Raw genomic sequence first — 13,560 nt, forward strand, 5'->3', positions numbered from 1 at the left:
AACAGTATTGTTCCTGTTTTTTGTTATTAATAGCAGTAGAGGACTACAATAGCCCAGAATGCTTTTATATTGTATGTGGGAGATAAAGCAACATTTTTTTTGCAGTTATATTTGCATTTGGTGAAAATGGATATTTCTGGTATTTAGTGACTTCGATAGTGTGTCATGCAAATTGAACTTACACACATTTTTCAGTGTTGAGCATGACGCTAGATTCATTTCAAGTGAATAAAAAATTGCAGATAATCCAGTCAGCACATCCAGGTCACTGGAATAAATTGCTTTTTTGACCAGAGTTTATTGGCAGTGCCTTTCTTGGCAACAGCTCTGATAAGAGAATTACACATTTGTTGCCATATCGGTCTTGACAAATTCACATGAATTTTTGTGTTTATATATTAATTAATTAATTAGATATTGTGCTTGCCTCTGGATATTTAAAGGATGGTTCAGAGTTCAGACCACTAGCCTGGGACTTGGGAAACCTTTGCTCAATATCTTTCTCTGTTAGAGATTTCATGTATAACCATGGACTAGTCATTTAGTCTCTCTGGGGTGTAGTGATGATAAATATATTAAATATTGTAAGGTGCTGAGATACTAAGGTAATAGGGGCCATGAAAGTGCCTAAGACAGAAAGACAAATATTTATTAGTTTCTCTCAAGACAATAGTATTTACCTGGTTTGCAGGTAAGTTTAAAAGCATTCTCCCCAACCAGATAATAGAGAGGAGCCTTTCTGATAAATGCAGCATTCACACTTCTTCTTTCTGCGCAAATTTCAACTCCAAATGTACTTGCATTGAAGCACATGGAACGAACAGATGGGACTTTCTGTTGGGATGATTGTCCAGCTGAATAGATGTTTCCTGTTGAAATGATTTCTGAAGACAGTCTACCCTATTGTGTAATAAACACATATCAATGTTAGATTCTGTGATGCCAATAAAAAAAAATCATCAAATTGTTAAGTCTCCTGTTTTAAGAATAGATTCCTGTATGTTTTATAGAGGTGATTAAATGATTTGCTTGAGATTCTGGTCGTCTGACATGGAATGATGCTGTTGTCAGCTGGTCAAACTGGCCATGTCATCTCATGGTCAAGTAGGCCATGTCATCTCATGTTTATGGTATCTATTTAGAATAGAAGGGGAAGGAGCATCAGGATTTAAGGCTGGAAAATGGAGTTCCACCTAATTGTGCTAATTATTTTATCTTGCTTTGTTTGTTCAGTGATTCAAGCTGTGTTCACTGAATCCCAGTATCTCGGTAACCCTATAATGACTAGAAGTTCTAGACAAAAATAAATGTATAGTATGGAATTCTGTCCTACAATAAACCTTGAGCCAAACTGTGGAGCCCTTACTCAAGTCAATGGAGCATTTGCCTTGACAGAGTTTTAGTAAGGACTACAGGTTTCATCAGCTAAAAAGCCACAAAGATCTCCTAGATGGCCAAAGTGGATGACATTAGAAAGTGCTTCCCCCAAGCATTCCATATATGGCAAACAATGATTCCAAAGGACCCACTGAATTACAGTTAAGAGGTTGGAACTAAATCTGTGCAATGCAATTTATGGTTTCCCTGAGCAATGAAGCTAACAGCTAAAGGGGCAGAACCATGACTTTCCACCAGCCAGGTGCATAGTGCCTCTTTAAATGTAGTAAAAGGTTTACAATCGATTTTACTTTTTCAGAAATGAGTAAATACTTCACATTTTTGTGGACTGCCTTACAAGATTCCTGAGTTGTCAGAGGCATACTCTAAAAATAGAGCTTTTAATGGTAGCTCTTTCTTTTGTAGGTAAATTCCAGCTATGCTGGGAATCGTTCAAGTTAGGCTTATCATTTAATTACTGTTCATTTAGCGTCAGTTCAACAGTCAGGGCCAGATTCTGTGCTGCAGCTCTCCGCAGATGCAGCAGAGAGACACAGACTAGGAGGATTCAGCTTGTTTCAGTGCCACAGGGGCTGCTCTACCTTATATACTCCTGGGGGAATTCTGCACCACTGCATGCATGCATAATTAATGAGCCATGCATAGTTTTAATATTTTGCGCAGAAAAAAGCTTCTGCTGAAAACTTGCTGCAGTTCTTCCTTTTATCCACCAGAGGGCGCTGTGGCAACAGACTGCAGCAGCTCCCAGCAGAAAATAACTTCTGCAGTTCCACCTTTTGCCCACCAGAGTGCGCTGTGGCACTAGAACACAGCAGCAACTCCCAGCCAGCTAGGGAAGAAAAGAGCCTTCTTCACAGCAGGCCAGGTCAGGAGACAGGGGCTATGAGGAGACAGACAGCGTGAATGCTGGTGGGGTCAGACAAGGGCTCATAAGGGCTAGTGGGGGAGGATAGACTGGGGCAGGGGCTGAATGGGAGTGGAGGCGTAGGGCCATGGGGAAGGGAGGTGCAGGTCCACATGGTGATGGGGAAGGGGGTGCAGAGCTACATAGGGATATAGGGTGTCTGAGTGGGGGCATAGAGAAACATGGGGATGAGGTGGGGGTGCAGGGCCACATGGAGATGGGGATAGTAGATGTCTGAGTGCAGTTGGGGAGACACATGTGGACAGGGGGTGCAAGGATACATGGGGATGTGGGGAGTGGGTGTCTTAAGTGGTGGTGCAGGGACACATGTGCCTGACTGAATGGAGGAGGCCAATCAGGATCTGTATGGGGGAAGCTCCCACCCCCCTACCCCCCCAAAAAGCAACAAAAAACCCTGTTCAATACTTTTCCCACCGTATGGGAAACAACAACCCTTCAAGTTCACACCTAGGCTCCTTCTCAGCAATTATTTCCCTCTCACTCAGATCCTCTGTTACCGCTGACTCCCCCCAGCCTTTGCACTGCTTCTGGGGGGCGTGGGAAATATGGTTCTGTATTGTAGTTTAAACAAATTATTACTCTGAGTTCTGTATTAATATGCATAGTAAGTCATCTATTTATCAAAGAACATTTTCTGAATCTTTTTTTTTGTCTGTTACACACAAACTTGCTGACAGGTATTTTGAAATAAATGACCAAAAATAATCGAAACTGGTGTAATTATATTGGGTTATTTTGACAAATAAAATATGCAGAATTTTGCAGAATTTGAAAATATTGTGTGCAGAATTTTTCATTTTTTGGCACAGAATCCAGGAGTACTTATAGCAGCCTCCCCATGGCTGCCTATAGGCTTTGCCACAGCAAAGCACTATGGCCACTCTCCTTTGGACCCCCATCCTACCCATGAACCAATTGCCAACATACCCCTCTGGCAGAGGCTGTGAGAGGGACAGTACAGTGTTGTGTATGCCATCCCTTGTTGCTCTTGCATTGGAGGAATTCTCCACAGGGCCATTGTGTCTCCTATACATTACTAGAGCATCACAAAGACGCTGGACTAGGAAGCCCTTCCGGAAAACTGTGTCCCACAAATGGAATTATATTCAATCATTTGACTGGTCACAAAAACAGACATTTATCCCTGAACCAGAAATGCCCCATTTCTCAACATCAGAGTTCAGTTCTACTTGTTGAATAATCCACCCATCGCCGCATGGAACATTTTGTGACCCTCTGTTAATTTACAGGAAGGCTACATGAGAGTTACAATGCATTTAAAGGGTTGTGGGTCTTTCCCACAGGAAATTGCAAAAATTAATTATTCAAGACAATGTTATGGTTTCTAAAAACAATTATGTTAGCCTGACACTGTGGTTAAATTCCAGATTTTTGTTATAGCATTACTATTGGGTTATTTTTGTCTGAAGGTTGTACTTGACTCATTTTGAAAAAAATAACGGGTCAGAAATAATTAATACAAATTCACTTCTGGATAAAGGAGATAATCTTACACTGATCAAAAAAACAAAAGGAGTGTTCAAAATCCAATATGTGTTACCCTTATTTTATCACTCTCGCTTGATGCGGAACCTGAATCGAAGGACAGCTTCATTATGTCAGGCACTGCCTCAGGTAGAAGAACCGGCGTCATCTTAGCGGCAGCTAAGTCTTCAAGATTTCGTGTAACAGCATATGTCTTAGACCTGCAGAATAAACATGAAGAGGAACGTTGTATCGATAAGCACTTCTGAGGAAAAGATCTGAATTATATCTTGTGGCATGTACTTAGCAACAAACATTCTACCTTGCAAATTACTTCACAGATATTTACAGAAGTCATCCTGCTAGTGAGATTGTCAAGCCCCATAAAGGCTGCAGAGAAATGTAGACCAACATTTTCAAAGTTGGGTGCAAAAATATAGGCCCCTCTGTTCATACTTAGATTTTCAGAGGTGCTGCACACCTGCCTGCAACAGTCTTTGAAAGCAGTGGGCTCTGTGCATGTAAGCACATTGGAAAACGGGGCCACTTAGTCTGGTGTCTAGCTATGGATTTAATTGCTTAGCTTTTGGCTCCCATGTTTGGAAATTATGGCCTTCTTTCTAATTTTCAAAACTGTACATAGCCTAGAAAAGACTAGCACTTGGCATGCTTGTTTCTCAACTGCTACTCCATCCTCTCTTTTTTATAATTAAAAATAATAAACACCAGGGAAAGTATTCCATGAAATGTAAATTCTTGTGTGACATTTATTAAAAATGCCATTGAAGAGAGGCGCCAAGAGTCACCTGAATAAGACATCCGCAACTTGCTGCCACTGCATTATCACTAGAATCATTGTTTTTCCCAGACCAGGAATGGTCAGAACTTCATTTACATAATAATATTCAGTACCGAGGTTCCTAAGCTGTTGTCTGTGGACTGCTGGTGGTCCAAGAGCACTCGGATCTGGTACTAGTAACATGGGATGAGATTCTGTACTGCACCCCTTAGAGGCTCAGAATGAGAGGGGGGCTGAGGTGGCATTAAGCCACCTTTGTGCCTTCCAGGGGCAGCTCCAGGCCTCAGCAAGCCAAGCGCATGCTTGGGGCGGCAAGCTGTGGGGGGCGCTCTGCTGGCGCCACAAGGGTGGCAGGCAGGCTGCCTCCGGCCGCTTGCCTGCAGAGGGTCCGCTGGTCCCGCGGCTTCGGTGGACCTCCCCCAGGCAAACCGCCGGAGGCAGCCTGCCTGCCGTGCTTGGGGTGGCAAAATCCCTAGAGCCGCCCCTGGTGCCTTCCCAATCCTGGGCTGCCCCATGGCCTGGAGCATCCTCCCCTAGCCAGATGTGGGGCTTTTAAGGTCCCTTTACACCTCTCCAGCCCTTTTACCTGTTGTAAGGGGGCCCACACAGAGATGAGGATCTTACCTATGGGGCTTGCTCTTTATTTCTAGCTGTTTAATAGCATTAAAATACAACTAAAAATACCTTATGTACTCTCCTAATGTTCCTTTTTCATGTCAGCAATTGCTGTAGCTACCACAGGGTTGTTATGGGATTGTGAATGAGAGGAGGTGGCCTGCCTGACTGTGAATGGGGAGATGGCCTATGAGATGATCTCTATTATAATGAGGTCCACACTGTGTGAAAGTCTGAGAGCTCTCCATCTTCCCTATTTGAAAGGTGAATTTGTATTCATTTGATGGTGCTCTCTTCCTCTTGAAGACTCTTGCCATGCTGCGTGCACTGTAAAGCATACAATTGCACTTCATGTGGAACACCTCAATAAAACACGTGTCACCCAGGGGGGCTTTGTTTGCTTTTCCTGCTCTCCCATTTTAGATAAGGACATGACAGCAACGCTCCATGCTGAGCGTGAGTAGAACCTTGAAGAATGGAATCTGAAGTGAAATATTCTTCCTAACAAGCTGAGTGGATAAAAGAAAATACAAATCAACATGCATTTCAGATGGCTCATCTGGATAAGGGAGACAAAGGAAAAAGCAAATGGCTTTTATTTCAGTCCCATTCAATAATTTAAATGACCACCGAACAGCAGGCTGGGTCTCCAGGCACAAAGCTCTCCTATTCCTTTTTTTTTTTTTGGTATTTTTTTATGCCAATAGTCTACTCCTGCCACCTAATGAAAGCGGAGGATCAATTCCTCCCTGTTGTGCTCAGAGAGTTGACAATGCAGCTGCATCAGAGGTGACACATGTCAATGTCTGCAGAATCACACAGCACAGTAAAAATACGCTGCAAGAGCCAGCTCTGGCTCTTTAACAAGAAAAAAACAGTTACAAAGAGGGCCTACAGCTATGGTATGAAAGAATCTGTTCTCTGTGATCCCCATACAAGGGAGAAAATAAAAGGGAGATTTTCCAATATATGTATTAGTGTATTTCTTGGATAACAGAAGAAGCTGTTCATTTATCTGTGATATAATATCAGCCAAATTCAATGTGTATCTGTGTGTGCGTGTGTGTGTGCGGGGGCGATTCTGTTGAACTGGGCCCAATTATGTCAGCAGCAAGTGTTGTCCTAAGTACTAGCATAGAAAAAAGAAAATAAGAGCTATATATGAATATGTTTCATTATTTAAAAAAAGTCTTTATTCATTTTAAAACACTACCTATAAGAACTACATAAATGGTACGCAAGTAACAACCCTATGGCCAAATTCTGATCTATTTGCACCAGTGAAAAGCCAAAGTACCTCCGTTGAAATCCACAGAATTACTCCTGATTAATACCAGGAAAAATTAATTCAGAATCTGGCGCAAGAATGTTAAAAAAAATAAAGTTTTGAACTGGTATTGAACTTCCCTCCCACACATGCACACCACATCTCCTTAGTAATGCCCTGTACCGCACACTGGCCCACTTGTGTACTCCTTTCTAGGAGAGTGAAATTATCTCATGTCACATAAAATTGTGCAATTCTGTCATTAATCTTATTTATAAGAGGCTCCTGTGAAGCAATTTCTGCCAGGCCAACCTACAATTTTTTAAAAACTGGGACACAGCACTATGCAAGTGAATGTATATATTTCAATAGCTTGTCATTAAGAATATGAGATACATTTTCAGAGCATGCATTCTCTGGCATCTCTCCATACATATACTTTAAGCACAAGGCTCTGATTTTCCCCAAAGCTTATTTACATTTCTTCCTGTAAATGTTATAGGAAAAAATATGTTTTTAAGTGGCCATCTGCTAGCAAGCTGAATATAATATCAATAAATATGCAAAACCCAATAAGTGTGTGGAAAAGGTTTTAAAAATACCTTGGGTTTGTATTGTTTCTCAAATTCAGTTTAACTTTGATTGGATTGGATTGAAACAAATGCTTTGTATTTTTCATGTAGTATTATTAATGGGTAGTTGTGATGTGTGTTGAAAAGGGAGTCCGAGTCCTAAATTTGCTGTCTTGTCTTGGGGCTTCAGTGTCTTTATCATCAACACTGTAAATCAATTCTTCAAAAGGCAGTGATTTCTCATCTGGGTTTTTATTTACTGCTGGAGTCTCATGCATCTCACCATTCTCACAGATATGGTGTACCAGCCTAGATAATATTGAACCAGATTTTACTCACAGTTACATGCCCATGGAAGTCTGGTCACTCTCAAAGCATGAGTGACAGGAGACAGTCATACTAGCTTCCCCATGCAGCCAACTATCTTCTCACTATCTGCAATGTCACTGTAAGCTCTCAGAGCACGTTGGTTGGACTAGGTGACTTTTTAAGGTCTCTTTGAACCGTGTTTCTATGATGCCTAGGTAGCTCACTGACTGTGAAGTCCATAAAGACTGAGTCAAAGTGCCATATTGTAAAATATAGTTTCATTATGAAGGCTGCTCACAAAGGGCTCTAAATAGCAAACGTCTCCAACTTCTCAGCCTGCCCTTAAGAACCATTCCCCGTGGTTTCTTTAACAGAGGATACAAAGCTAACTAGGTAAATAGTGTCAGAAAATTTCCAAAATATTGTCTCCAATAGATTTCTTATAACTTGACAGGAAGAACTGAACTATTCAAAATATCATGCAAAACAAATCCACATTAAATTAAGGTTTCCTGCTAATTCTCCATATATTGACTTAATATTTTTCCTTTTACATTTAAGATTTTACTTGTCCCAGAAGTACCTTGGTGACATGGTTCTATGTTTTATTCTCTGATCATTCCCCTTATGTGCACATTGTTTCATTCTGAGTGCATATGCCATTACTCACTTGTTTCGGAGCATAGTTTTGAAATTCTTTTATAAGCATAAGAAAAACTGACGGTGATAAAACTTATGTGTTTGATTAGGCATTATCTAATTATTTTTATCTAAGATGATTTCAGGTGACATATAACTTACTGTGCTTTGATACTCAGAAGAGAGCAAGGGAAGTGGTTTGAATAGGAAGGCGTGGCTCCTGAGTTCTAATCCCACAGTTCTAATGCTGGCTCGCTCTCTGACCTGGAACAAGTCATTTAACATTTCTGTGTCTCAGTTTCCTTTTCTGACAGACAGGGAAAACTACTGACTAGTTTTGCAGGAGTGCTGTATATTAGTTAAATTTGAAGCTCCAGGTAAATGCTCAGCATTATTATTAATATTCATTATTATTTATTTCCTTAATATTCCCTTTAGCCTGACCCACACTGGGACCCACTCAGAGTGTTTGGCATAAATATCCCTTTCTAGCTGATCTCAGGAATGGACGTGTGGTCCATGCAAGAGACTGAACAAACAACTTTGAGCCATGACCCCTTTGAAGCTCTTGCACAGATAACTGATGCTCTGTCAATTGTGGAAGAACTCGCCCCTCTGTTTAGGCATTGGAAATGCTTCCTGAGCATGTTCACTGGAACCCCCAAAGTCATCGTGGAGAACCTGGTTATGATCACTCTTGATGGAGTGAAGGATTCACACTTGGAGGAGGGTGTAATACAGCATGTCTAATAAGACAGTTTGCGACCATAATAGGGAGAGGGGACTTTTAAGGGTGAATAATGATCAGCCTCCATGACTGCTAAACTGAAGAGACCTGCAGAGCTTCCAGGAGCCAGCAGTCATGAATGCTAACTTCAGGTGGGTCAAACACTGAATTCTTTCATGGCCGCCATATTCCTGGAACAGAAACTTGTTAACATTTCTGGGCACTGTAGATTTCTGTTGTTGCTGGCACTTCTCCTTTGTGATGAATTTTCAGCCTGGCTTTCTGTGTCTTTTGTATGTGAACATTTTCCTAAGCTTTGGTCTGCTGCTTTGATTCCTTGGACACTCTCTTTTTTTTCCTCCCTGCCTCTCTTTGTGCTTGTATTTCTATCTGTTTTTGGTTCTTTGGCATCTGGCTGCAATAGTTTTCCAGAGTGTTTTGTAGTTGCATGAATAGTAGTAAATCAAGTAGCCCAATCAGGCAAGAAGATCAAATGCCCACCACAGGAAAACCAGATAAGAACACAAGAAATGCTGAATTCTGTACAATGTTAAAACACTGAATGTGTGTGTGTGTGATTAGCAATGTATTCCAATTATAATCAATGGGGTTCATTCTGCTTAAACCTAACCTTATGCTTTCAAATACAAACTTTTTAATACATATATATTGTGTAGTTATTTGAGAGAAAAAAAATGATGAAATAAATGTTATAAAACAATTTGGGCCTAAAAGTGGTTTAAAAGAGAAAAGCAAATGAAGACCACTGGAGAGAAGTGGCATTTATATAAGCATAATTTTTGATTCAAGGCATTTACTCTGTAATAAGTAAGTTATGCCAGACAGTGCCAGTCAGCCAAATTATTTGCATGGGGTGATTCCTAAAAAGGAAATGCATTTTATTTTCAAAAGATTCCTTTCTGCATTACTACATGGGAAGATAATATAATATCACCAAAAGTATCATAATATGACTGATACAACCTGATATGAGAAAGTTCAGAAATCCCAGTCATAAAATGTATGCATCTTACCTTAGAGTAATAACATCAGTTTCCTGGCTGCATGGTGGGATTTCCAATTTGAAATTCTTATCCTTAATATTCAGAGTAGCTGCAATGTTCATAGGGATATTTACATTCACTTTAGCATGTGCCTCCAATCCAGCTTGGAACAGGTGTGTATTAGTTCCCATTACAAAGATCATGTCCTTGACCATGCTGAAAAATTAGAACAACATGGTGAAGTTGCACGCATACAGTAAACAGCTGACAGATACTTACAACTGCCCTGTGCATTTGGAAATAGGATCGTTTTATTTTGTACTAAATGTTTACCTTACGGTCAGCTTGGATCGCACTTTAATATTGGCATTAAGTAAGTCAGCCAGTCTGAAATCGGAACTTGGAGTTGGTGAAATCTGTGCTTGAACTATTGTAAAGAAAGAAAAGAATATGAAACTGTGTAAAAAGTACCTTGCAGTCCTGCATACCACTTGATTTTCAATTTGCCTTACCACTTCCTGCAACATTTGTGAAAGAAGCATGATACAAGCTTGTTTCCATTGGGAATCCAATACACATAGGCACAATGCGACGGACTTCGGCAGACAACAAAGCTTTCGACCACTGGGTCCCTACACCACTTTGAAGATGATTTATGAATTTCTTTATTGAGGGAATTTTTTCTTCTGGTCCATACAATGCCTGCAATTATAGATTTGCTCTGTTTAAATAAGTAGAACTTGAATATCATAGTCCATGTCACAAATTATGCTCCAGGAGAAAATCTGCCAGCAGTGATAATAATTACTGTTGATCAAAGTTTGAACTTATTGTATATGATCAAATCCTTACCGCGAAACATCTCATGAGTGTAAAGTTAAAAAAAAAGGAAAGAGAAAAAAAAAAGAAACAGTATTTTACACCTTTTGATCATGTGTCTGATAGTACTATCAAAGAGCTACCTGCAATAGAATTTGGATGGAATCTTTATCAAGTGCACCAAAGAAGATTTCTTGTCCAAACATCTTCATGTAGCCTGCTGCAAGAGGTTTGTCACTGGGCTGCGCCTTCCAGTCAGAGAGCTGTGTGACAAGAAGAAATTTGTTAGAATGTTCCTGGCATTGGTAGGATTAACCCCTTACTACATTTTTTTTTCTGTGAACTCACCGTTTTCAGAACTTCTCTCACATCAAATGCACTGTCAGAATCACTGTCAGGTAAGTGTCTTTTCGCTAACATCTCCTGCAGTCTTTCAGCTTTCAGTCCCACCTGCGTAAAGAAGTAAATCAGAAATGAAAAAAGAAGTGTGGGAGGAATAAAAAAACAGTGATATTAATCAGAGAAAAATTGTGGGAATGCCCATTTACCTCCAAAGGTTCAGCAATGTGTCCAATGAAATGGGCCCTGAATTTGGACAATGCTATTGATGGGAATATGCTGCCTACATTATTCAGTGTCAATGAATGGGCTGCCATTCCAATCATAAGAGACTCTAAAGAGAAAGGAAAATATAGAGTAAAACGCAAGCTCAGTTAGTTTTTAAAACCACAGAGTGCAGACTGTATCAATTTACTAATTGCATAATATGAGCAATACAGCATGACATGAGAGAGGCCAGAAATCCCAGTAATAAAACTGATGGCATAAAACTGTCATAAAGAGAATATTCTGCATATTTGAACTATTAATGGACAAAATTACAACTCCCCTGCTCGTTGCATAGCAATTATGCTATTTTTTCAATTGCTTCTGCTATATCATTTACATCCGGTCAGATTCTGTAACATCAGCTTATGAGGTGCATTTACAAGACATCATTCAATGTAACTTGACAAAGGGGATCAGGAATTGAAACAGATTTGCCATCCTTTGCTAACAGTTTAGGGAAAGTGATATAGATGTCCTATAAGGACAGATGGTGAGGTGTAGATGTGTCTCCCAAATTACTCTAAGGCAGTTAAATACATCTAGTAATAAATGTTGTAACTCCTTACATGAAGTGGCACTAATTGCTCGGTAATTGTTAACTGTCAAGTAAATAGAAAGCAATGAATTTATATGTATTTCCCGTTCTCTAGGTTTATCATACACAATGGGGCAGATCCTAGGGCATGGTTAATCTGTACAGAACACGTCAGATGGCTCTGTGCTAAGGTGGTTTAAAACTCTCCCTTTGCACTCCCTTGATCTTGGTGCAGCTCTGTCCAGTCTAGTTCCTGTGCTGTGTGAAAGTAGCCTCAAGGCTCTTCTAAAAAAAATTGGGCTTCAACAACAACAAGACCAAAACCATATGTGAGAACCAGGATAGCACAGGGGCATCCCTACTACAGCTCCTTTCCTCCAGCTATGTCCACTCTTCCCTTGTTACACCAGCAGCAGCTAGTGTGAGTGGCTGAAGAACTCCTATGTTAGATCTCTGCCACTGGAGGGTCACCCTTACTTTGGAATTACACTCCACATGCGGGTTAAACTGGCTTTAGGACCAGACTATACCAACAATTCAGCACAAAGTTGAATAAACTTTACTGAGACCCCATATTGCTGCAATCCCATTACATAACACAGGAATCTAATGGAGAAAGGACCGGAGGCAACAAACTAAGCCATCAGGAGCTATAATTTTGTATGGTCTCCAATACAGCCAAGAGATGTCATTTTAGTGTGTAATAATCCCACACTGGATCACCCACTCAGGAGTAAATCTGGGGCGTTCAACACCAGAAACCACAGGTCTCCACCAATTGAGATAGGTCCATTAGCTAGTAGCATTAGTACTCTATTATCCTTTATATGAACCAGCCACTGATGTAGGACATGACACTTAGTGTGTTACAGTGCATATTGTCTACTTTCTAGGCCATGAAATCTTGTTGTTAATCCAAACATTGCACCTACTGACACTTAATAAGAATTGCTGCTTGTAAATGATTAGATGATTACACAAAATGTATTAACTTGAAGACAGCATGGACATTTTCCTTCAGTGTGTGTCAGTAACTCATACAGCTTGAGTAGCAAATATTTTTAGTTTTCTGAGAAAATATTTACCAATATTTACCAATGCAAAATTGTGTTGGCACAGCCATATGATGCACTGTAGCCAATATATCAGGAGAGATGTGGATATATATAAATGTATCTGACTAGATGGCATATCTCGAGGAAGACTGAGAAACTGATGGAAAAAAAACAGTGCTGACAAAAAGCAATGTTCAAAAATGAAACCCTATAATATTAATAAATGTGTTTTATTTAATTCTGTAATAATTTCTAGAGTATCTCCCTGAATGCATTTTAAAAGGTACAAAAGTTCACATAGCATGTATTAGTGATTTTATTTCTTCAGGCACTCTCTGTCTGCGTCTCCAAGGTAGCAAGCATGTGTATCGTATATTACTGTGGTCACTGTGGTATGTACTATACTTATTTCATTGTAGAGCAGATTAAATGGTTATGTAAAATCCATGAAAGAAAGGCAGAGCAATAACGATCTACCAAGGCGTTGCAATAAAATAATAAAATAAAATAATAATAATAATGAATAATTAATAACAACAAAATACATTAACATTTGTCACTATAGGTTTAGAATGTTTCAAGGACTTGTTTTTCATTGATTTTTTACAAAAATAACTTTAAATATCCTGATGAGTTACAAAAGTGATAAAAACATTCCAATACAGAGGGACTGTGTTTATAGATATAATCCGCCTAGTCTGCCAGCTACATATGCCAAATTGTTGGGGCTGTCATGGTCATTTGTATGGGGGAACCACTTAAATAATCACCATTATCAAATATAACTTGCATGAAAATAGCT

At 39.8% G+C, this 13,560-nt stretch overlaps 1 protein-coding gene across 1 annotated transcript in view; it reads right to left on the reverse strand.

Moving 5' to 3' along the window:
- Positions 1–13,560, reverse strand: part of LOC123375782 (vitellogenin-1-like) — a 46,184-nt gene that overhangs the window by 15,816 nt on the left and 16,808 nt on the right. Inside the window, exons 14-21 of the mRNA XM_045027040.1 lie at positions 11,108–11,232; positions 10,908–11,009; positions 10,703–10,822; positions 10,253–10,442; positions 10,074–10,167; positions 9,771–9,956; positions 3,885–4,029; positions 681–900 (exon numbers count right to left, since the gene is read on the reverse strand). Coding sequence (XP_044882975.1) covers positions 681–900; positions 3,885–4,029; positions 9,771–9,956; positions 10,074–10,167; positions 10,253–10,442; positions 10,703–10,822; positions 10,908–11,009; positions 11,108–11,232 — 1,182 coding nt within the window. The remainder of the gene's footprint in view (positions 1–680; positions 901–3,884; positions 4,030–9,770; positions 9,957–10,073; positions 10,168–10,252; positions 10,443–10,702; positions 10,823–10,907; positions 11,010–11,107; positions 11,233–13,560) is intronic.

Source organism: Mauremys mutica, chromosome 8, assembly GCF_020497125.1.
Source record: "Mauremys mutica isolate MM-2020 ecotype Southern chromosome 8, ASM2049712v1, whole genome shotgun sequence".
Classification (NCBI taxonomy): Eukaryota; Metazoa; Chordata; order Testudines; family Geoemydidae; genus Mauremys; species Mauremys mutica.